Source organism: Excalfactoria chinensis, chromosome 12 (assembly GCF_039878825.1).
Source record: "Excalfactoria chinensis isolate bCotChi1 chromosome 12, bCotChi1.hap2, whole genome shotgun sequence".
Classification (NCBI taxonomy): Eukaryota; Metazoa; Chordata; class Aves; order Galliformes; family Phasianidae; genus Excalfactoria; species Excalfactoria chinensis.
This window is the reverse complement of record NC_092836.1, coordinates 8759207-8782600: the sequence shown is the minus strand read 5'-3', so window position 1 is coordinate 8782600 and position 23394 is coordinate 8759207. Positions and strand designations below refer to the sequence as shown.

At 52.0% G+C, this 23394-nt stretch overlaps 2 protein-coding genes and 1 pseudogene across 7 annotated transcripts in view; all 3 read left to right on the top strand.

The window, feature by feature from the left end:
- PLXNB1 (plexin B1) overlaps window positions 1-3760 on the top strand; it is a 65462-nt gene extending 61702 nt beyond the window's left edge. For all 6 annotated transcript variants that reach the window (XM_072347827.1, XM_072347830.1, XM_072347831.1 and 3 more), the window contains exon 38: window positions 31-3760. In XM_072347827.1, the coding sequence (XP_072203928.1) occupies window positions 31-135 (105 nt within the window). In that variant the 3' untranslated portion in view covers window positions 136-3760. The remainder of the gene's footprint in view (window positions 1-30) is intronic.
- Window positions 3761-7314: 3554 nt separating this feature from the next.
- Window positions 7315-16141, top strand: LOC140257899 (SRSF protein kinase 3-like; annotated as a pseudogene).
- A 797-nt stretch (window positions 16142-16938) lies between these two features.
- The window catches only part of SETD5 (SET domain containing 5), a 60801-nt gene continuing 54345 nt past the window's right edge, over window positions 16939-23394 (top strand). The window contains exon 1 of the mRNA XM_072347432.1: window positions 16939-17078. The gene's annotated coding sequence lies outside the window, so the exon portion shown is untranslated. The remainder of the gene's footprint in view (window positions 17079-23394) is intronic.

The following is a 23394-nucleotide window of genomic DNA, read 5'->3' as shown; positions in this document are numbered from 1 at the left end:
GCAGCCAGTGAGCTCTGTGTCTTGTTGCAGATCATTACTGCCTTGGAAGAAGACCCAACAGCACAAAAGATGCAGCTCGGATACAGGCTACAACAGATTGCAGCAGCTGTGGAGAATAAAGTCACCGATTTGTGACAGGTGCAGACAGATTGTTCTCCCCTGGCTGAACGGGGACGGTGCTCGTCCCAGCTGTATGCAGGGTGTCCTGCTGTCATTGGAACCAGACTCTCCAAGGAGCCAACGAGTGACATGAACGGGGACGGCCAAGGCAGTACCAAGTAGAAGCGTCCTTGCATCTCAGAGAATATTTTTTTAAAGTTGGGTTTTTTTTTCTTCTTTTCAAAAGCAAAACAAATGAACTTCAGTTCTCCTCTGACAGTCTCAGGGGACCGCGCAGCTCCTTCCTACAGATGTTAATGAATGTGCCAAGCTTCTGAATGCTGCTGTTGAAGAGCCAGGTGGCAGCACCAAGCACCGTGTCCGTGGAGTCCTTGGCCTTGTGTGGGTGCCCTTGCCCAGTGCTGGGAGGCTCCCCTACTGTGGCTGCTCATTTTACTGGGGATGCAGGAAGCTTCGCCCTGGTCTACGGCTGCGCTGACCTCCATCTCCACCTGGATGGATCAGTGAGCGCTCCTGCTCTATTCCACCTGAGAAGCTTCTTTGCAGCCATGTTTTCACTGGTTCTGGATGTTGGATGGAAAAAGCAGAGGGACCAGTGGCAAAGGTCTCTTGCTGCCCAGTGTTCTTGTCTTACTGCTTGAGTGCAATGTCTGCTTGGATGGGATACATTCACCAGCATGCAGGCTTGCCCACGAGCCCACTGTAAACGGACCAGCCCCCTCGCCCTTCCCCTTAGGACAAACTCAGCATGTGAGGAGTCGGCTGTCTGGCTCATCCTGATCTCCACCGACCCAGCTCTGGATCTGTCAGAAGTTCAGGGCTTGTCCTGCTCTTCGGAAAAGCACAATAATGCCTTGTGCCACTTCTCCCTTCCTCTGGTATCTGGTTGTTCTGCTGCTCTGAACTGGACTTGTAAATACCCTCAGAAGGATAATGTATTTAAATGCTAAAGGAGAATGTTTAACTTTGTGGCTTTGAGACAGGGCTTTTCTTGGAGAAGCATCTCTGTGCACTTCTACTGACAAACGTCTGTCAGCACTGGAGCAAAGTTTTCTCCACTGCTTTGTCTGCAGGGATAACTTGTGGATGTCTCCATTGTCGTAACAGTAGCTTCCTTTTCCCCACAGCTCAGTTTGAGGCTTAGCTGTGTGTTTCTGTTAGACTTGCCTTACAACCTCAGTTTCACCTCCCAAACTCTCCTGTTGTGGCCCACAGAAGGGTGATTTGGTGAGCTGTGAACTCAAGGGAGCCGTGAAGCACAACCACCGCGTTCCTGAAGGGCATCTGGTGTCCTGCAAACAGCAGTGGCTGGTGCAAGGAAAGCAAGGCCAGAGCAGGTGTGCCATTAGCCCCCAGCTCCTCTGCTCCCTCCTGTAGAGCAGTCTGGGGGCCTCACAGCACTCTGCCTGTAGTGAGTGAATTCCAGTTTTAAAAGGTATCTTTCACTGTCTTATCCCTCACTGAGTCCAGGCTGATGTCCTTCATCCCTGAGGCAGATCAGGACTGACTCCTCTGTCACTGCCCTCAGATGGTGGTTGTGCAGGCCTGGAGGGACTAGAGCTAGATCAGGGCAGGATCACATCCCTACCTCTTTACATTGCTCACAGCAGCATTTCCAGGCCTGTGAATCAGCCGTGTGGCTTTGTGTGAGCGCTGTGCAGTTGCAGGATTTTCTCCTAAGCAATATAACCAGCTGGTGTTGGCATCTGTTCCTGCAAAGCCAGTGCTTTCTCATGAGCTCTCAGCAGCATTCCCAGGTACTCTGTGTGTTCAGAGTGCTGCTGTCCTGCTGTGCAGAGCAGCTGCTGAGCAGGCCCTGTCAAGAGTTCGGTCTCTGCCAGCCTCCTTCCCCAGAGGGCACCATTTAGGGTCTGTCTCTTGCCTGACCACCCCATCCCATGGAACTTGTGGGAACTCAGCTTCTCTGAAACCTCCGTCTCAACAGAACTTGGTAAAATGTAGCCCCCAAAAAGCCGGGTGGAAGAAAGGAGTTGGCAGTGCCTGCCAGGAGCTGTGTGCAGGACTGCTTTCCCAGAACAAGGTGGCACAGGAGTCGATTCTGGATCCACCTCACGTGAGTAAGGGAGGGAGGCTCAGGAGCTCTCCTAGGGATCCAGGTCTCCTGCTCTGCACTGGCAGCTCTGTGTCCCGTTGCATCTCCTCTGCTGTTACTTGCTGTGCTCGGATGAGTTCTGTCCACACGGCTGGCTCAGGCTGCCAGGGAAGCAAGCTCCACATTCTTTTTACTTCTCAGTAGTGCTCTTTTGGGTGTTGGAGATTTACTTTTCTCTGCGTGTATCTGTGGAAGTCTGCTTCGATCAAAGCAATAATCAAGATGTAAGAGTAGAGCTAAACAGAAATGATTTCTTTAACGTCTCGAGTTTGGCCCTACGTGGCTGACCAGGAGGTGCTGCCCAGTGCAGGGGCAGTAAGTGATGCCCATCTCTCCCCACTCCCTGTCTTTGGAGTTCTAGGTAACAGCATCCTCCTCGCTGTGGATGTGTGCTGCAGCTCCCTTGCTGGGTGCTTAGGCTTGACCCTGTTTCTCTCCGTCCACACCACACTCCTGTGGCAAAATCCATTCCTACGACAGGGTTCTGTTGCATTGAGATTTGCACAAAACAGCTTTTATTATAAAATTCCCGACTGCAGGGAAGACTTATTTATTATTTCTTATAATCCAAGTTTCTTCCAGTCTCTGCCTGGTTTCTTGACCAGCTTGTTGGGCACGCTGGGGACAGAAGGAGCCCCTCTGATGCTCCTGCAGGCAAGCAGGCTCTGTGGTCAGCAGCTGCTGTGAGGGGAGGTCACCGTGTTCATCGTGTCCTCAGAAGGATGGTGTTCTTCAGTGGTGGGTTTGGGGTCTGCTTTGTACTGCGGTCAGAGAAATCAATTCAGCTGCACCATGGTCTGCATGAAACACTGGTAACTGATTGCTATTAAGACAAGTGTCGTTAGTGAGTGAATGTCTCCTGTGGGTACGGCTCGGAGGTGCCGGCACCCACACAATGTAGGTGAGAGCGTTCTTGCCTTCATCTGTTTGTTGGCAAACGTAGGCTGTACCTGGAAGCTTTTTTTTTTCTTTAGTAGAAAAGATGGGTCATTTGTTTTTAAAGCAAACAAGAGGGCTTTGAGATCCTGCTGCCTCGGTGGGATGCCATTTCTTCTTCAGGGTATGCCCCACTTGCAGCAAGATGCTGCTTTTTTTTTGGTGCCTTTCTTGTCAGGATGATTGTTTTGGTTTCCAGAACACCCACTTTGTTCCCGCAGCCCTTTCTTCCTGCTCTTGTCCGGCTCCCTGCCCTCTCTCAGCCAGGCAACTTGGTGTCTCTGTTACAGCCCGATCCGACCTGCTGTTGTGCCCTGCCGCACCTTGAGTTCTGCTCAGAGCCCCCAGGTACTGTCTGTCTCAAATTGGAATTAATAGTTAATATAAAAAGCTTGAAAAACAAAAAACAAACCCCTGCATTTTGTTACATAGTTGTAATAACTGTTTGTAGATACTGTTCTGAGATGTAGGAATCTTTTGGTGATATCAAAGGTTTGTTTTGTTTTTTGTCTGTAAATAATCAGTTTAGAGTCCAGATGATTTTAATAAAGAGAATTCTTACACAATAATTCAATAAATTTTAATATACAATCCGCGTCTCGCACTTGTGTTGAACAACGTGATGGCCCACAGTGTGTGTGTTGGGGGGGGTCCCTACGTATTAAAACACCACTGTGCTTAAGCCCCGCCTTCACCTTTGTGTGTGTTCTTGCTGGCCTTTTATGGGTTACAGCTCTGCCGTGGAGCTGAGCTCTCTCCTTGCTGCTGCCCTTCCTGCCTCTGTCACAGCCCCCCCCCACGATATTTTTAGTGCTGGGGGCGGCAGGTGAGAGGAGAGGGGCACAGGCAGGGGGAGAAGTGAGGCCCTGGCCTGGGTTTGGCAGCAGGGCAGGATTAACCCCTTGCTCCAGGGCTGCGTCTCTGCAGGCTCTGAAAGGAAACCTGAGCTGCACAACACCGGGGCCCCCGGCCAGGGGAAGGCTGAGGCTGCCAAGCTCTGCTGCACGTGGGCGTTGGGGGAATGTACCGAGCGGTTTCACTGCGTGTGGTCCTTCGCTCCTCAGTGGTGCAAGGGTACCGAGCTCACAGTGAGGATGCAGCCCTTTCCCATTCCTTCTGCTGGGGTTGGGTTGGGGGGACACGGCTGTTCCTGCACTAAAACCTGCAAGCAGCTGAGTGAAAGTGCTGCCAGCACATCAGAACTGTGCTGCCTTGTCCCCGAGTCTGGAGGGTCAGTGTGACTCAGGGTCCTGAGGCAGAGGTGCCTGGAGTACAGGCAGGGTGGGCACGTGGAAGCTTCGGGTGCGGATGCCCTCTGCCCAGCGCAGGCTGGTGGCCGCTGTGCCGTGTAGAGACAGGAGGTGGTGCCACTGCCACGAGGCTGGGCCACACAACCTGCTGCCGTGCTGCTGGGGGCAGCGGGAGCCACTGCAGAGGGGGAAGGCTTTCCTATTTCTGTCTGAGCAGAGTGGTAATTTTCCTCTATAAATAGTTGCTGTGAAGACCGTGGGGATGCAGCAGGGTGATGGACCTGCTGCCAGGGCAGCTGAGGCGGGGGACTGCGCAGACAGGTGCAGTGAACGGCATTAAAGGAAACTCATCGCAGCTGTCCTGGGTCTCCTGCTACCCTGCAGCCAAGGTTGTTCCCAGAAACGGTGCTGAGATCCGATACCCTGCTCCGCAACACATCCACCCGGCAATGCAGAAAAGTTTGGTTGGCTCAAGGACAACCCTCCCGAGCACCGCAGGCTAAAAGGAGAGCAGGACCGGCTGGTATCTCACTTTTGGGAGCTCCAGCACCAGCCAGATGGTGAGAGGGGTGGTATCCCCTGCCTCCTGAGCTGCATGGTAAGTGCACAGGGCCACAGGGGCTGAGCCCCACGTGCCCTTGGGGCTGCTTTTATGCTGTGTGGTGTGACTTGCAGGGATGCTACACGCAGGACTTAGCAGGTCTGTGTTGGATGAAGGCGTGTATCACTCTGCTAAATACTCCACAGGTCCAGGTGCTGGGGTGCATGGCAAGCACTGGGGCAGCTCCTCGCACCCTTCTGTGCAGGTAGAGTTGTGCAGGTGAGGTGAAGCACCTCTGCTCCCTGCTGGAGTTAATAGTGACCATCTCAGCAGAGTGACCAGTACGTGTTTGGGTTGAAGTTCTCTGACCTGGTCCAGGCCTGCAGCAAGTCAGTGGGTTGTGTATGATGAGACCTTTAATGAAAGAAAAAGAAGCTTTATTATATCAACTGACATAGTACTTTTACAAGCACTGTTGGTTTCTTTTGTTGTGTTTTTTGGTATTTGCTTTTGTTTTTTATCATAAAGCTTAGAAAAGTCTGTTTCTGCCTTCTATACCAAGGTGCAAAGCAATGCTCTTCACCCTTTACTGGACTGTCTGCATGAGTGCAGCGGGCAGGAGGTAAATTCTCCCACACCTAAGGAAGGGCAGCAGGGCGCTCTGAGCTCAAAAAGTCCATCAGCCCAGGTGCCAGGGTGTGTCTGACATTGATGGAGTCTGACTTTGGAACCTAAACAGCACATCACAATGATGGTTCTTTCCCATCAAAGACCCTTATTACCATAGAAATCCATCTAGGGAAGATGTTGAACTTTCATCTCCCGTTTTTCCCTTGGTAGGTGACTGGCGAACGACATCAGAAACAAAACCTTCAGGGCTTTTGTCCAGCTTTTAGAGATCATCAACTCCTTGTTCTAATTGTGTGACAAAACCTTAGGAGATGTGACTGAAGACGGTATCTGTTTGGCGGTGTGAGGGCTTGCAAGGACAGTTTTGATTTCACCTCTGTATCATAGCTAGGACTCCAGTAAATATTTGCCAAAGGCAGTGGCCATATGGACATGTAGCACCCTGCAGGTTTAAGCCTAAAAGAGTGTGTATAATTGCTGAGGTTTGGGGAGTAAAGGAGGAAGAGGGATTCTGAGCTCCCTGCACGCTGCTCCATGGGGTAGGGTGAACAGAGAAATGTAAGCTCCAGGAGTTCTTGGCTATCCCTGACTACACAGCCACCCCAAGGCCATTCTGAGCCTTAATTAGAATCCAGAGTTCACCTGGTGCCCCCAAGCAGACTACAGCTCTGTTGCTGTGCTGGGATAGGAAAAGGTTTTTGAGGAAGTTGTGCTTCTTTTCCAGCACCTGTAAGATGTTGCTGTCCCAGAGCAGCTACCAGCCATGTGGCTGCTGCTGTGTGACAGGACATACACCAGCGCTGCCAGCACATTAGGGCTGTTTCTGAACGTTCTGCAGCACATATGAGCTCTTAGCTTTGGCAACCTGACTGTGAAGGATTTAAAGGCTGATATTTCTACTCATGCTAATAGCCTGCTTGGGTTATTATCACCTGTCACAAGCTCTGGCAACACTTGTTCATATGAAGCTTTGGCCAGTACAGCAAGTGACATTTCTGAATTATGAAATGCTGGGTTGGAATACCCAAAGTGAGGCAGCGTAAATCTCTATTTCCATTAGCAACGTGGAGCTTGGGGGTTCTGTTTCAGGTGACTTGTACTTGAGCCAATTCCACAACAGTGCTGTGGAGTAAGGGGAACAGCAGTTGTATCCGTCTGTCTGCAGTGCCTCCATGTTTGTACCTTTTGCTGTCATAGAAACATGCTGGGGAGCAGCCATTCCCCTCCCTCATGGCCTCTTTGTAAGGGATCGTGGGACGGTCAATAACAAATCCCTGCTTTGGCCCCAAGCTGCAGACAGATGTGCAGCATAGCTTCTAAACTGCACGCTCTGCTTAGCACCAACCTGGGATATGAATCTCCTGCTGTCAGTGAAAGCCCTAAGTTGGGGCACAGAGTGCATTCTGCCCAGCCTAGCGTCACAGCCACTGGAGGAGTCCTTGCAGTGGAAGCCATTGGAAGCTTGCCCAAGGCACAGGGAAACCTGAGACTTCCACCTGAGAGCCAAGAGCCCTGCCCAGCCTGCCAGCTTTCCTCCTATGAACTCCTAAAATAATCCTTACATCTCTCAAGTGCCAAAAACGTTCCTAACAGCTCAATTCCAGGTTTGGATGAAGCAGATGGAAAGGAACAGGGTGAGGGAGAGCAGAGCTAGAAGAACAAATGGGAGCTGTGCACATCAGCGTGTGCAGCTGCTCTGTACTTGTCTCTTTTTTAAGGGGTAAAATGCTGGAGATTGCACTGCCCATACTGCACAGCACAGCCCTCCACTGCTTCTGTCCCCTCTCACCAGGACCTGCTGAGGCACTGCCATGGAAGAGCAGGTGCAGGAGGACACGCTGGAAGTGCAGCACACAGGTCAGTCCTCGTACCAGAGCTGAGATCATACCAGGCTCTTCCCATGCCAGAGGGAATCTTTCTTTCAGGATATCAGTAATGTTTCTTGGTGATGGTCCCCACAGGAGGCCACTACTCAGTGCGGGAAGGAGAGGTGTTCAACGCACGATACCAGGCTCTGCATGAGCTGGGCTGTGGGGCCTTTGCTACTGTCTGGCTGTGCCAGGACATGAGGTGAGGAGCTGATGCCATATGGGGCAGCAGTGAAGGACAGCCAATCTGGGCAGGACATGCCCTGTTTGCAGGCCAACCTGGCACACATTGACTTACAGCTGTGGTTCCTTCTGTAGGAAGAAGAAGAATGTAGCTGTGAAGGTCCTGAAGAGCAGGGAAGGCTTTGCTGAGGCTGCCCAGGATGAGCTCTCTCTCCTCCGATGTGTAGGTATCTTCCTAGGCCCTGTGCTTTTCTCTGTGGAAGTGGCCACTGAGTTCAGATAGAGGTATCAGTTTTATTGTCCCTACTCCTTCTAGGCAGGTCTGTCTGAGGAGCTGGGTTGAGAAATGGAAAAAGATGTCATACAATTAAATCACCTTTGCTCATCCATGACCCCTAAAAGAGGCACTTTCTCCTCCCTCCTGTAATGCTAGGACAGGTGGCTGTGTCTCACTTGTCCTATTAGCCCACTTATTTTTTTTCAGCTGAGACTGAAATGCAGTAAATAAGAGGAACTTGTAGAAGTACAGGGTGGAAAAAACCACCAGAACCAACAAGAAAACGTGGCAGTTTTGTTCTTAGCCACAGTTGGGAATGCTTGCACTATATTTGTGTACTTCCTAGCTCAGAGATCATTGCTCTACCACAACACAAACACTGAAGCAAAAGGAAGCATCCTTGAAAATAAAAAAAAGCAGGACACAGCAAAGATAATATATGACATAATATATAACCCCTCCGCTCAGAAGGCTCCCTTCTGCTTTTGCTAATGGATGTGGTAATTAGGCACGTGGATCTGAGTCTCAGCTACTTGCTTTTGAAAATGGCTCCACCTGCTAGTTCTAGAAAGCTGATGGTTATAATTCTTAGAGTTTATCTAAACGTGAAGTTACATCAGCTGTGTGTGAAGAAAAGCCATTCAGTTTTGCCTTTCAAATTACTCCAAGGCCTTTCTCCAACAGGTTTGGGAAAGGCTTGGTTCGCACCTGCAAATCTGCAGGCTCTATCCAAAAGGATATGAGCCAGACTCAGTGATGCAAGAGGAAGTAAAAAGTAAATGTAATCAAAGGGTGCTTTTCTACACATCAGCACAATTCTACATGTAGACCAAGCCTTACCCTTAATTTATTGCTAATTCTCTCAGAAAGACACGCCTTCCATTCAACAGAATAGAGCTGGTTCCCAGGGTCATTTCCATCAGCACAGTGGTCCGTGCACACAGCACTGCCAGAGGAGGCGGCTGGGACCTCCCTGGTTCCACAGCTGCTCACTTCTGTTGTGAGAACAAACCTCCTGGTGCTGGTGTGAATAGATCTGGCAGCTGCACAGAAAGCAAACCAAAATCACCCATGGTTACGGCCAAGTCAGAAAGAAAAAAACAAATACATATACAGTAAATGTAAATATATATATATGTAAAAAAATATATAGATACAGTAGCCATTGCTTTATCTGAATCAGTGTTCTGTGGGAGCAAACTCATGGTACAATTTGCTATGAAAATATGTAGTGGTGGTACAAGAGCAGGGGACGCCAGCAGCACCCATCCTTGGGTAGAGTGGTGTGTTGCCTAGCCAGGCACCCTGGACCAGCAGCAGACATCCATATGGGCAAAAGACATATGGTTCTTGTATGAAAGATCTGTATTCACTTCTTCCCCCACCAGTCAATATCAGAGATCTCAGCTGCACCAAAAGCCAACCCTTTTCCACTTGATTGCTCCAGATGCAGAAGCTGCTCTGCACCCTGGAAGAACAGGCAGCCTTCAGTTGACTGAAGACAACCACAGTTGCCTGAGTTACTCAGATGCTATGAAGGTGATGCTGTCACATGGTTAGAGGAAAACAGCACTACAGAAATGAACTCCATAGTAACACAGTTTGCTTGTGTTCTGGGAGTCTGGTTTGCTTGATATTATTTTCATGAGGCTTGTTATAAAATGCCAACTCCTTGAAGAGAGTCTGCAGAACAGGATAAAATGGGTGCAAGATGTTCTTGTGCACATATATGTCTCTAATTGCAGTTTTCTTGGCATCTCCCCTTCAGGTGTGCAGTATGAAGAAGAAGGATCGGGCAGGAGAAAACGTCGTCTGTTTATTAGATGACTTCAGAATGATTGGAGAGAATGGCTTCCATATCCTTCTGCTAATAGTACTGCAGCTCTTGATCAGCAAAGGTTGTGTTGGGGAGTCACAGGATAACATTAATCCAACTGCTGGGCTCCAATGAGGAGGACATGCAGGGCAGTAGCTAGAGCAGAGAACATGGAGGTGGCTGGAGGAGGGGAGGCTGGCTAATGAAACGTTTGTCTGCTCTGGTGAGGGGCAAGAAGCTGGTAGCAGCATATTCTCTCTGTTGGTGAATCCATGACTCTTCCCCACATATGTGCTTGGTATTCGAGGCGCTGGGTCCTTCCCTGCAATTTCTGATGGGTAACTATGCAGCCCAGGGACTGCCTTTGCCTTTTGTGAAAAAGTCTTTACAGCAGGTGAGAAATTAACTCTATCTGGGCACTGTGGGAGTACTGGCTGGGGAACGCATCATAGTCTTCATCCTGGGGTCATTTGCCATGAAATTCTGTATGGCTGCATCTGCAAAGAAAGAGACAACAGAGTCAGTGCCAAGGGCATACAATGTTAAGGAAAACAGAAGCTATTTTTTGGGGGTGGGAGGAGAAAAAATGTCAAATAGAATACAAAATGGGAGGTTAACACAATCACAGTAATAGAGGGGCAGTGTGTGTTACTGCCTATGCCTGTTAGTCTCAATGGATCTGGAAGGGGGTCAGGACCACTGACATGAAGAGTCAGGGACCTGCAGACCTGCACCAGGGGACTCAGAGATGGCATTTATGTTTGTATCTTGTTCACATCTCAGCAAATTACTGCATTTTCCAGCAGTTCAGCTGCTCACGAGACAAACAGACTGCCACACATTCATTTTTTGTTGGGAAAAAAGAAAACCTGTGCATGTATTTCTTTGTCCTGCTGCTATCATCAGAAGTGTCCTATGGCAGCAATGCCAGACTGCCAGCATTTGCCCCAGTGAGTTCAGCAGGGTTCATTGCTGGCTTCAGCTGTTTGCCCAATAACATCCAAGGCTGCTGAAGGTCTGCCTCACAGCTGATTCCTTCCCAGAGCTTTTAAATGGCTGGTTCATTTGGCTGGTCCTCCACCCATATTGAGGTTTTCCTGCTCAGAGCCAACACTTCCTTCACCTCCTGTAAGGATGTGGAATGCTGATCAAACAGACTGTGAAAGCTGTTTCTTATGCCCTGTCTGTGAATAGCGAAGGAATAGGAAACCTGAGTCTAAGAATTAATATTACATTTTGCTGCTAGTGCCAAGATTTATCAGAAGTCTGTGGACTTGCCAAAATGAAGATTTGCTACCTTGATTCCTGTGCCCTTCTAGGGACACTGAGAAAGAAAACCATCTTCCATCCTCTTTGTGGAATATCTGCTTCTTCCTCAAAAGAAGCTCCACTAACACCTGAATAAGCTAGATGAAAATGTAGTGGTGCTAATCAGTCTGCTCTGTTTCACACCCAAGCCTTTTGTTTGATCTCTTATTGGTGTAAATTGTGTTGTTTTTTTTTCCCCCTTCAGATCAGCATTGGGGCAGCATTTACTTCTGATTCATTCCAGTTTAGCTATTGAAATCTTTCCTTGTGTTTCACAGTTACCATTTAAGGTTGGTATTTCCCTGGGGCTGGTGTTCATCCCAGAATAGATTTTGATAGTACAGAGAATATTTGCCAGCCTTTATGACTGACCAGTGTTTCAAAAGAGCAACTTAACTTCCTAGTAGCCTTTCCAGTGAGTTTTCTGATAGCAAGTATTTCTCTTGCACGCATTGTTTATCTCTCCCCTGTGACGGCCAGGCTCTCCCTGTTCCACCACGAGCTGTTCTTTCCCTACATGGCTCTCTTGCAGTACCCTTAATTCCTCTCTGCATGTACTCACTCATCATCCCTCCCTCCTCCTGTCTGCGTTATGATTCACCTCTTTCTCTTTCCTTGCATGATAGGACTCCCTCGTGTGCCACATCAAACACCCCATAACTGACTCCCAACTTCCATTCCATTGCTAATGCTGTATTAACAGATAGGCTCGGTGGGCTGAAGACGTGCCATCCACGTGAACAAAAGCTGCTTTTCAGGAGCAAATTCTGCTTTGTGATTGCAGAGCCCCTTCATAGCCCTCTGCCGTCCTATCTCCAACTCTCCAGGCCTGCCCATCTGTGCTGGCACCTGGACACTCCATGCTGTGTCCTTTGCCAGATCTCCGTGCCCCGTCACTGTCTGTGCCATGTGTGGCTCTACGGCGCTGGCTGTCCTCAGGATAAACCACTTGTGCCTGCTTCTACAGGACCGCTCAGCCAACTCTACTGCTCTTCAGGGTGCAACTGCTACACGCATACGGTATCTGCCATGGTGCTAATCTAAGTGCTGTTTGGCTCTCACAGGTGCTAGCAGGCCTGCATTTCCTGCACGGGCGCTGCCGGATTATCCACGCAGACATCAAACCAGAGAATGTGCTGCTGTATGTTCATGACAAAAACCTCCCAAGATTTCTGCTGGATGCTGCTGACTGTGGCCAGAGAACAGATTTGGGGCTAAAGGCACCAGGTGAGCACTGCGGGTTTTACTGCAAGAACAGACTTAAGAGGTTATGGCCAGGAGTGAAACAGCAGAGCAGGTGCAGACAGCTTAAGGAAAGTTAACATCTCCTGCGACACCGATACAACACAGCACAGACAGCTTACACTGCTGAGAGCTCTCCTGTCTCTGTTACTACAAACCCCACATTGAGTGGCTCCAAGTTACTCAGGGCACCAACAGAAAAGTGGCCTTGCACAAAGGTGTGCAGGCAAAACAGTGAGAAATCATAGGCACTTGTCAATAACCTGAGCTCAAACTCAGAGCTAATTCTTACAGCTTTCAGTACAGGAGAGTTCCCTCTTCCGATACTTTCAACTACTGAATGGGATACATAGCGACTGGTTTGACCAAAAAACTCTCTGACACATCTGCTCTTTTATTTCCTGAGGTTTGTGGGAGACTTGTATGTACTCTTTGAGACCTTTTGAGACGTGATTTATTTGCAGAGAATGATGGGAATATATGGTAAGCCATAGGGCTGGAGTTTCTCAAGGGATTTAATCACCCAGCAATGAGACTCTTCGTATTTTCTCCCACAAGCATTTCTCCCATGATGTTGCTGTTTTGTCCCTCAAACCCTGGGGTAACAGACCAATGCTAAATTATTGACGGTCTTGCTGGTTTGGAGAAAGAGCCGATTTCTCTCCCTCCTTTCCATCTAGGAGGTGATGCTGGCAATCAACTGGAAGATTCTGATTTAATGAGCATAGAAGTGAAAATTGCTGATCTGGGCAGTGCGTGCTGGACAGTGAGTCTGCTGCAAGTCTTGGTCCTGTGACAGTGCGAGATGCTTTGCACTTCCATCCTTTGCACCTTCGGTGTCAGTCCTTCCACAGCTGAGCAGTGGAGGGTGTGCAAAGTAAAACTGATTCCAGACGTTACTGCCTCAGAGCTGGGCAGTGTACTCGAGATACGTCAGCTTTGGATCTTTCTTCAGCTTGCAGTTGGTTTGTAAGCCAGAAATCTGTAATCAAATGTTGGGAGGTAAATTTAGCATGGTGCCAGTGGGGCTGAGAATGGGTCTGATGTCTCCTGCATGCATTTTACTACACACATTCAGTTCTTCCTCGTGACTGCATGGACAGCTTGTGGCCACAAGCATCACTGTTACTCATTTATGGAAGCTAACCAAAGGGTGTTTGTCTCTGTTACAGTATAAGCCTTTTTCTAAGGAGATACAGACCCAGCCATACCGTGCCCTAGAAGTGCTGCTTGGATTAGACTATGGCACTCCTGCAGACATCTGGAGCACAGGCTGCCTGGTAGGGCTGGAGACAGCACTAAGCATGCGTGGAAAACAACTGAAACTGGCAGGTCCAGGGTAGAATGTCCTCAGCACCCATCTGCACGCTGCATGTGGAGCACAACTTCCTTGCCATTGCTGAGTCAGAGAAGGAAAAGCAGGCTGTCTGCACTCCTTCACTTTGGACTGAAAGTATGCTGCAGATATATTCACTGTAATTAGTTTATGCTTAAGGCAGTTCACATTATAAGTACGGTGTCAGCTCATATATTTGACTGAAGTAGGCACATACTGCACAATGGTGCATCAAAGCAACATGAATCTGTCCATGTTTCGGTATCAGTTTTGTGTGATAGTACCTGTGCCAGTTTCCCTTCCTGGTGAGTGAATTAACAGTGCTACTCCATTTCTAGGCATTTGAAATGGCAACGGGGGAGCGTCTGTTTAATCCTCAACCTGGGAAATATTTCTCCAGAGATGACGGTAGGACTGCATCGGTTGTATTTATTTCACTGACAGAAGCATATAATCTCTGTATCTAGACATGTTTTCTCTTCCTCTGTCCAGATCACGTTGCTCGCATTATTGAACTCCTGGGAAGAATCCCTCCCCAGATTGCTTTCTCCTGGAACAAGTCAACAAAGTTTTTCAGGAGGCCGGGTAAGAATTAGCCTAGGGTAACCACCCTCAGAATGACTGTGGGTCTCTGATACACTCCCACTTGGCTACTACTGCAAGCCACCGATGTTACACAATGCAGGCTACAAGCAGGGACAGAACAGAGGCGGAGATTTCGTAAAGCACAGTAACACTTCCCGCCCTGCCACCTTTACAATCCAGGAACATTCCAGCTATAAATGCAAATACAGAAACCTCAAAAATGGTCAGAGCAAATATCAAACAGGGAAAGGATTTCTGTCCTCCCTCCTTTGGAGCTGGAGAGAATGGAGATAAGGACAGGAAACAGCTACATGGCAGGAAAGCTGTGAGTGTGCAACTGGCTGGATTTCACCCATTCACTAGCAAAGAACAATGATGAAGAGGAATGGGACACTCATATCCTCTCATCCTTCCACCGTGGCTGCTATTTTTAGTCTTCTGACCCAGCTGTAATATCTTTTCTGTTTTAATCTCCCCAGTTCCTTTGACTCATTAAGCTTGAATTTGCTGTCTTTGACTTCAAGGCATTACATAACTCCATCCTTCTGCAATTTATTCCATTCTCCTCCTCCTCATTCATGTTAAGCAGCCACACAGCCTGTCTAGGTACAGTTCCTCTCATGTTGCACACTAATGCTACGCTGTAGATCAACAAGCACCTCCCTGCTCATTCAGCTCCTTTGTTCATTTATTCCTTCTATGGCGCTCCAAACATGAGTCAAAAACAGTCCTTGTTTTATATTCATTCTCCGTGAGAACCAAACTGGCCTAACCACACATGCCTAACCTGAATCACTGCATTTACACCACATACTGAGGGCCAAGGCTCACTTCCTGGTCAGTAATGGCACCCTTAATCTCAAGGAGTGAGCAGGCGCAAAGCGAATTAAACATGAGTGGCTCATGTCTGTGGCAACAATGCATGCTGGGTTGTGCACAGGCAGGCAGAGGGACTGGGGCAATGACTCAGGTGTTACTACACTGATGTTTCGTTTGTGCTTGATGCGTTCACATGTGATAAGTGCTCGTGAATGGAGAGGCCCCACTCACTAACTTGTAATGGGGAATGTTTGAAACACTGAGGAGCAAAGTTTAGAAGTGCAGGTGAAGTTTATACATGAAGATCGCTCAGAATTTGGATGAGTTGTGTGAGGTGAGGAGGAACGGCCTTCTGCTCTTTAGGGTGTCATTAATGTACTGTGCTTATGCACTGACAGGTGCTCTTCTGCGGATCTCCAGGCTCACTCCCCGCAGCCTCCCCGCCATCCTGACGGACAGGCTCAAGTGGAGAAAACACGAGGTGCCTCCATTTACCAGCTTCCTCCTGTCGGCGCTGCGTTACGCCCCCGAGCAGCGCGCCACGGCCGCTCAGTGCCTGCAGCACGCCTGGCTCGGAGCCCCGTGATCGGCTCCACGCGTCACCGCGGGTGGGAGCCCCCGGAGCGGCGCCCTACAACCACTCAGCGCCGGCCCGGCCTCGGGGCCGCCTCCCCGCCGCCAGCCCTTCCCGGGCCCTCTCCGCTGCACTGCGGTGGCCGCAGGGGTGGCGGCCCCGGGCGCTGCGCACAAGATGGCGGCGCTGCGGGTTCCCCCCCCGCGGCCATTTCCTGCCCGGGGGCGGCGATGCGGGGATCGGCGCGAGGAAACGGGGACTCGACCCGGAGCGCCGGGCGGCGGCGGACTCACGGCGGCTCGAACGAAGTTCCGTAGGAGCTGGGCTGCAGATCCGCCAACACGGAGACGCGGCGGGCATTAAACGGAAAGGACGAGCGGTCCCGAGATCCTCCCTTCCTCTTTTCCCCCTGGGATCGTTCCTACACCCGCTCCGTTCTCAGGCAGGCGGCGGGTGACCGCAGCGCCCCTCGGCCTGCACAAGGAGCCCCCCCCCCACAGCCCGCTCCCTCAGCCCGCGGGGCCGCCCCTCCTCCCGCCGCGGGCAGCGCCCTTTGTGTGCGGCGCGGAGCTCCCTCCCCTCAGCGCGGGAAGGCACGGAGAGAGCGGGACGCGGCCGCCCGAGGAGAACGGCCCCACCGCCCCGCGACGCCGAGGGTTGTTGAGGGCTGCCCCACACCACCCCGCACCGCCCCCGCCCGGCCCCCCGCCCCCTCCTCCCGCGGCGCGGACGTGCCGAGCGTCAGGCCCCGCAGCCGGGGCACCGCGCACGCGCCGCAGCCCTCCCGCCTTCCCCCCCCCGCGCTCTCCTCGCTCTCACCCCGCGCACGCGCAGCGCCGAGCGGCTGCCGCCCAGGAATCCCGTCCTCCCGCGCCGCCCCTTCTTTCTGCCACGTGTCCCGACGCGGGACTCACCCCGCGGAGCGCGGCGCCTCGCGCAGGGAGGAGCCCCGCTCCGCCGGCACCGCCCCGCGGCACGTAGCGCCATTCCGACCGCCGGGCACCGTCGCGGCCCGCCCGGCCGCATCGCGTCGGCGCCGGCGTCGTCCCGCCCCCCTCGGCCGATCGGCGGGGTCGGCGAGCCAACGGGACGGCGCGTCCGTGAGGCGAGAGGCGGGGCGGGCGGGCGGCATCCAATGAGGAAAGAGCGCGGGAGGGGCCCGGCCAAGAGCCCGCCAATAGGAAGTGAGGGAAGGCGGGGCGATCTCGGCGGCGGGCGGCCCGGCGGGGCGCGGCGCGGCGCCGTGGCAGCCAACGGGGAGCGCGAGTGGGCGTGGCCGGGGCGCCCCTGGCGCCGGCGCCGGGGATCCCCGTGCGCGCAGTGCCGTTTCCGCCCGGCCTGGGGAGCAGCCGCGGTCCCGCTGCCAGGGGGAGGGGCTGGCGCCGCCGCCGCGGGCTTTGCTGCCGCCGGCCGCCCAGGAAACGCCGTGGCGCTCAGCCGGGCCTGGTGCCGCGCGGGGCCCGGGGAACGGGCCGGCCAGGTAGGCGTGGGCCGGCGGCGGGCGGGAGGGAGGGAGGGAGCGAGCGAGCGAGCGTACGGACTGGCTGTGCGGCACCGGCGGTCCCCGGAGCGGGCCGCTGCCCGGCGCGCCGCCCTGCCTCGGTGGCGGTGCGGAGCTGCGGAGCCGGTGTCGGGGAGGCCCGGTGTGGCGGTGCGGGCCGTCGCGGCGGGCCCGGTGCGGCGTTGTGGGGCCGGTGCCGTGGGGTCGGCCGGCCGGGCCGCGGGGCTTTGTGGGCGGTAGCGAGAGCCGGGCCTGCCGCGCTCTGCGGCCGGCGGGACCGTCCGTCGTCTCGGGGCCGCCCGCTCGTGCGGTGCGGCGTTTTCTGCTTTCTCATGGTGCCGGGGCTCGCCCTGCTGGGGCCGCGGCCACGCGGGGGGCCCGGCGCTGGCAAGGTCACCGTTGGGCCGCCCTTGGGTGTCGGCGGGCTGCGCGGCCCCGCTGCACTCTGCCGCCGCCGGGGGGACCGCATCCCTCCGAGGAACGACCCCCGGGGGGACTTTTCCCGCCTCTCGAGGGGTTCCCACATCCGTGCCCCCGGGAGGGGCCCCGTCCCGGCCCCGCCGCGGCCCCCGGCCATTATGTAACGGGGAGCAGCTCCGAGCCTCGCCTTTGTGCGGGATGCGGCCTCGGAGCTCGGGGCCGCCGTGTTCCAGACTGCACCCCCCCCACCCCCCCGCCGCGAGGCGTTTTAGAACGGCTGTGCCTTAAGGCCTGAACCCAGCGAACCCGTTTCCTTTTCCTTCCTTAGAAAGAGGAGATTTCCCTTTTCGCTCGTATAGGAAGCGCTGGGATTTTATTCTTCTTTTCTGTTGCGGTTGACCCAGGAAGTCCCCGGCTCCGGGGTGACAGCGGCGCTCCAGGTACTGGGTGGGAGCTGGGGCAGGGCTGGTGCTCCCCCCGGTCCCCCATAAGCGCAGCACTGTGGGCAGGGGAGGCCTCGGGTTCTTCAGGCCTGTCCCCATCGCCGCGAGCAGAAGCAGGAATGCCAAATCCATCGAGGTGTGTTTCGACGTCGCTCCACGTTGGGTGAAATTGCAGAATATGGGCTGCGAACCCTGGGTTGCCCTCTGCAGATATTCCGATCTGTGTGAAAAGTAGGGCAGTGAGGATTGATAGGATCTTCCAGTGAACTGAGGGCTGCAGTCGCCTCGCCTCTGAACTCCGGCCTCCTTCCAGCCAGTCGCAGAGCCAGATGCTTGCCTTATTGTTTGTGTGTCTCCTTCCTCCCCTTCCACCGGCTGGGCCCCACTCGCCTTATTGACTGGAATTTCTGCTGTGCGCGGTGGGTGTGTGCGGCAGACACCAGCCTGCGAGTGCCGAGAAGGGATTTTCCGTTCACAGAGTGGGGAACAGTCAAACTAATGGCCCGGCTCAACTTCAGGGTTGGGATCAGGCTGCGGGCAGAGGAGTTTCCCCCTGCCGCTGCCTGCAGAGCACCATTTCTCTGCTGCTGCTTGCAGGGCTGTGTGGCACAACGTGCAGCAAGCTGCCGTGCTGCGGTGAGACGTCCTCTGGTAATGGAAAGATTCCTTCTCCTTGCTCAGCTCGAGTGCTCGGTGAGGGAACAGTTTGCAGGAGGCCATTTTTGACGTGACTGTATTGTGGAATCTGCCAGCTCCCATCCACACACTGTCTGCTTGAATGTAATAGCTTCCTTTTTTTTTTCCTTTTTTTTTTTTTTTCCTTTTTTTTTTTTCTTTTCTTTTTGGTTAAGGAAGAATGAGTACCTTTCCTATCTCATTAACTACCATTTGGCACTGGGTGCTGTCTGGGTGGTGATGTGCTGCTGGGATGGAGCTCAATATCCCAGTGCATTTGTTAAAGGTGGAGCTGCTGGTTGAGGCATGCAGGATGTGACATGGGAACACGTTAGCGTCAGTGCCATCTTTGGGAACCACACCTCACGGGGAGCCCTGCTCCATCTCAGCTCCTGGCCTCGCTTATCAAACCCACAACGCTGTTTTCTGGTAGCAAAAATTCCAGGAGCAGAATAATGCGAGAGAGATTGAAACGTGCTCTGAAATGCTCCTGGCTGGCTGCAGCCATGCTGAGGGTGTGGAGCTCCGAGCAGCCCTCACACATAGAGCACCAGCTGGTCTCCAGCCATGGTTCTGTGACTCCACGAAACCCACCCGGCACTGGGGCAGAGCACAGTGGGTCAGCCCCAGCAGGTTGGGATTACTTGGCGGTACCAAAACCATCTCCTTCATTGACTAAAACACAGCGAGCCATCTCCATTGCCCCTTAGCCTTTGTTCACAGTCTCCCTGTACATTGTAATGGGGAATTATCTGGTGCATTGCATCCTGTTGAATAAGTGACGCCACTTTGGCAAGGCCCTGGCCTGCTTTTTACTGTCGTATCCCAAGTGACTTGAAAGCAGTGTTCCTGCTGGTGTTGTCTGAGATTATACGGCCTATGGTGGCGTGGTGAAATCCCAAGTATGTTTAATCCCCTTATAGAAGGAGTACTGCGTGGCAGCCAGATCTTATTTTGAGAAGTAATAGGGCAAAGTTGAGACATCCCATCGCAAAGAAACGGCATTGAATGAGCATCTTGGAGCCCACAGAACCTTGCGCATCGCTTCTGGGCAAGAAACGGAACCCACAAGATCAGTTCATTTACATTTTCTAAATGCTTTGTGAGGTATTAAATATAAATAAGATCATTAATTACAACGTTGAGGTGCAAAGCATTCAACAGAGACCTGAGTGCGCAGCGCCCAGCTGTGTGCTTTATCACCCTGCCTGGCCCATCACGTCAGTCCTTTCCTTCTGGGCTCCCAGGCTTTTTCCAACTTGCCTTGGATGATGCGATGAGATCAAAATGTTTCTACCTACTCTGGCAAATAGTAAAACGAATGTAATGGGCACCCAGAGTTTTGAACGCTCAGAGATCATTGTTCTCGTGGCGGTGTTGCTGCATTACAAACGCACATTTGTGTTCTTACTCTGGTGCTGCTTTTGTGTGTAGTTGAGGACCCGAGCAGCAAGATCTCGTGTTACGCTGCCTGCATAAAGGTTGCAGTCGGCGCCGCTTTTTATGCGAGACGTAGCAGCAGTACTTTTGTTGGATGCGTGCTTGGATCTACAGCGTGTGAGACGTTGAATCTCAGGTGACGTGAAACGAAAGCTGTTTGATTGAAAAATGGATGTATTTCGTAGCATCATCCTTTTGGCTGTTTATTTTTCACTCAGAATTAAATAAAACCCCGCAAAACCGTGTGTGTTAAAGCTGTTAGGGATTGCAGGCAGCCTTTGGCTTACGTGACTGCTTGAGGCAAGGGTTAGCGCACAGCAAGTTTGCACTTCCATTCTTTAATTAGAGACAGTTTGGTATAAATCTGGCTTAACGTAAACCTTTTGCTGATGTTGATCGTGGAAAGAACCTCAGACTGTAACGCAGCACGAGTTCCACCTCTTGGAATTCTGGGAGTTGAGGTTCTTTTTTCTTCCACTTCTGAGCTCAGTGAAGTTTCTGGGGGCTCCTTGGTGCTTTTTTCCCCCCAAGATTGACTGTTTTGATGGCAGTTTCCCAGTATTCCTGCAGCCCCTGGCCCTGCTGAGCAGGGAGAGCGTGTGCTGCTCCTGGGCTCCCCACGCTGTGCCGGGGGTGGGACTTGCTGAGCTGCTGGCTGCACAGCCCATGGCACTCAGTGCACCCAGAAACACTGCCTGCAACTGCTCCTGCTTTCATTTTTGGCTGTAATTAGGAAAGATGCTCTTTGTCTTGGAGGATGATCCGCACAGCAAATCAGGAGGTTCTTGTTCATCAGCCCCTTCCCCCGCCCAAGCTGGTGGTGAAGTATTATTTTCCTGCAACAAAAATAGCTAAAGGGATTTTTCCCTCACTTCAACTGATGAGTCTGAACTTGAAGAGCTGGAGCCCATTAGAAGAACCGTGTGGTGGATCCCAGCCTGAACCCGGGTTTTGTTGACAAACCCTGTAGGAGCATCAGTATTGTTGTTTGAATTGTAACTCCGTGACTTTTTGATCGGCACATCTGGTTGAGACGCTGGAACATAAAATAAATTGGGAAAGAGAAACTTTCTCGGTGAGTTTTGTTTTCCTCCTACCAAACGCACACAATGTACTTCAGTGATACGTGGGAAGTCATCTGCAAAGTGTAGTGATGTGCTCAGGCTTCAAGGTGGAAAAGCATACAGGAGGGCTTGTCCCGTGTTGGACTGGGAGCTGTGGGTGAGCAGCGGGACTGATTTCTTTTGTGGTCAGGAATCCGATAGTCCCACGCTCACCCAACCTTAAAAGAAAGGGGGAATGGAGAGGGAGGGACTGGGAACAGTGGCATTGAGAAATAGTCAGGAATTTGGCTTTTAGAGTGAAGTGTGGAAGGGAACTGTTGTTTATGCTAAAGTTTAATCCGTATAAACTTGATAACATAGACAGGTCTTGCATTCCTCCCCGAGGGTCATGGAAGGGCTAAGTTTAGCAAAGGGGAGGTATCCAAAGCAGGCGGATCTGTGCAGTTTTTAAGACTGTCGACTTTTTTTTTCTTATTCATCCCATTCTAAATGAGGTTTTTTCCCTACTCGTAAGCGGTCTTTTGAGACGCAGTGTGAGTTAGTTTTGAAAACAATGCTTAAGCCCTCGAATATTTCCAAGTAATTTTAGAGTAGAAAGGTCACGGTGCTTTTGATGTGTTCATATTTAGAGAGCGATTACAATCATATACATTGACAATGAGATACTGTCTTCTTTTGGTAGCTACTTGTTTGCTGACTCAGGCGTGTTCTGCCATCCTTATGGAGCCCATGGTGCGGGGCTGGGCTTTTCTCTGCAGCTTGATTCATTTACAGGGCTTAGCTTCTCGTGCTGCACTGCTGGTACAGAAGGCAGTGTGAGGTTCTGATACTGGGAATCCTCTTGTCTTGGAAGTGAGCAGTTTGAAATGCAAGTCTTTGATAGGGAAGGAGTAGGAAGGAGATCTCTTCATCAGACTTTGTAGCAGAACATATCCGTTGGTGTTGAGACAGTAAAAAAAAAGTCAGGCTGCAGCTCAGTGTTTCAGTTAGTCAGTGTCAGATAATGCAGTCTCATGGTTGTGCATAGACTTTGTGTCATGGAAATAAGTGGCTGGTGTTTTGGAGGATTGTGTTGCATGGAAATATTTGGATAAGGAAGCCATGCACGCCAGCAGTGCTCAGCCTGGAGGAGGGGAAGGAGCTTCCCTGGGAGCGAGTAATAGAGCTGCAGAGTGGTGCTGCTTGGGAGGTGGGAACGTGGGACACAGCATCCCAGTGTGGCTCTGGCCCAGCTGCACAGCACAGGAGCAGAATGGTGTTTCTCAGCATGGCCCTCTTTCTCTGTTCTGCCTCTGCCTGAGATGGATCTAGAATGAAGCTGCTCCTTGGATGCTCTCCTCAGCTCATTTGTTGGGGAGGGATGGGGAAATGAGTGTGTGTCCTTGTTTACAGGCAGGGTGGAATACACTGGGAAAAGTTGGATAAACACATGGGAAACTGGAATGTGCTGGGACTTCAACATGGATGCCTTCAGATGTCAGTGGATCTCACCCTGGCTTGCATTGCCAATGTATAGGCGCTTGTCTGTTAAAGTGAATTGAAGAATATCCTCTGAATTTGTTTTGAACTTCAAGCTTTCGGTTAAAGGCACTAAACCAAATGATTTCCTGTGTTTTAATGGCATCAGGTTGAAATAACTTGCAATCATGCTGCAGGAATGTTCTCAGTAATGAGGCTGTAGATTAACTTTCGCCACAGCAGAGATCTGGAAGCTTCCTGCACCTACAGCCCCAGTGAACTTGTGAAGAGGAGGTGACTGCTGATCTCCTTAAGTAGGATCTGCCTGGCTGCAGAGGAGGCCCGTGTGCAGTTTCAGAGTTGTTCTTCTTCATGAACATCAAGGATGTTGGGGATCAAGGCTGCCTGTTTAACAGGGAACAAGGACACTGGTGGGCTAAGGTCAGGTTCTGAGCTCCACAGTTTCTCTCCAGCTCTGGCATGTTCCTGTCCCACAGCAGGCTGTACAGGCAGGCTACCTGGCAGCACCTCCCTCCTGGAAGTGCCTTCCTGCTGGCTGCTGCCCGAGCTGCTTGCTGGCAGGGCCAGGCCAGCACCGGTGCAGCAGGGATGTGGAGACCGCCTGACGCTGTGTCAGCTGAAGTCAGCTCCAAACTATGGCAGCGCTGCGCCCTGCGGGGTTACTCGGGGTGAGGCTGCGTGACACAGCCCAGCACATCCAGCCTGCTCCTCCTGCAGTTCTGCCTTTGTCTGTAAGCTCTGGTGCTCCTCGGGTCCCTCTTCTGAGCTCACCCA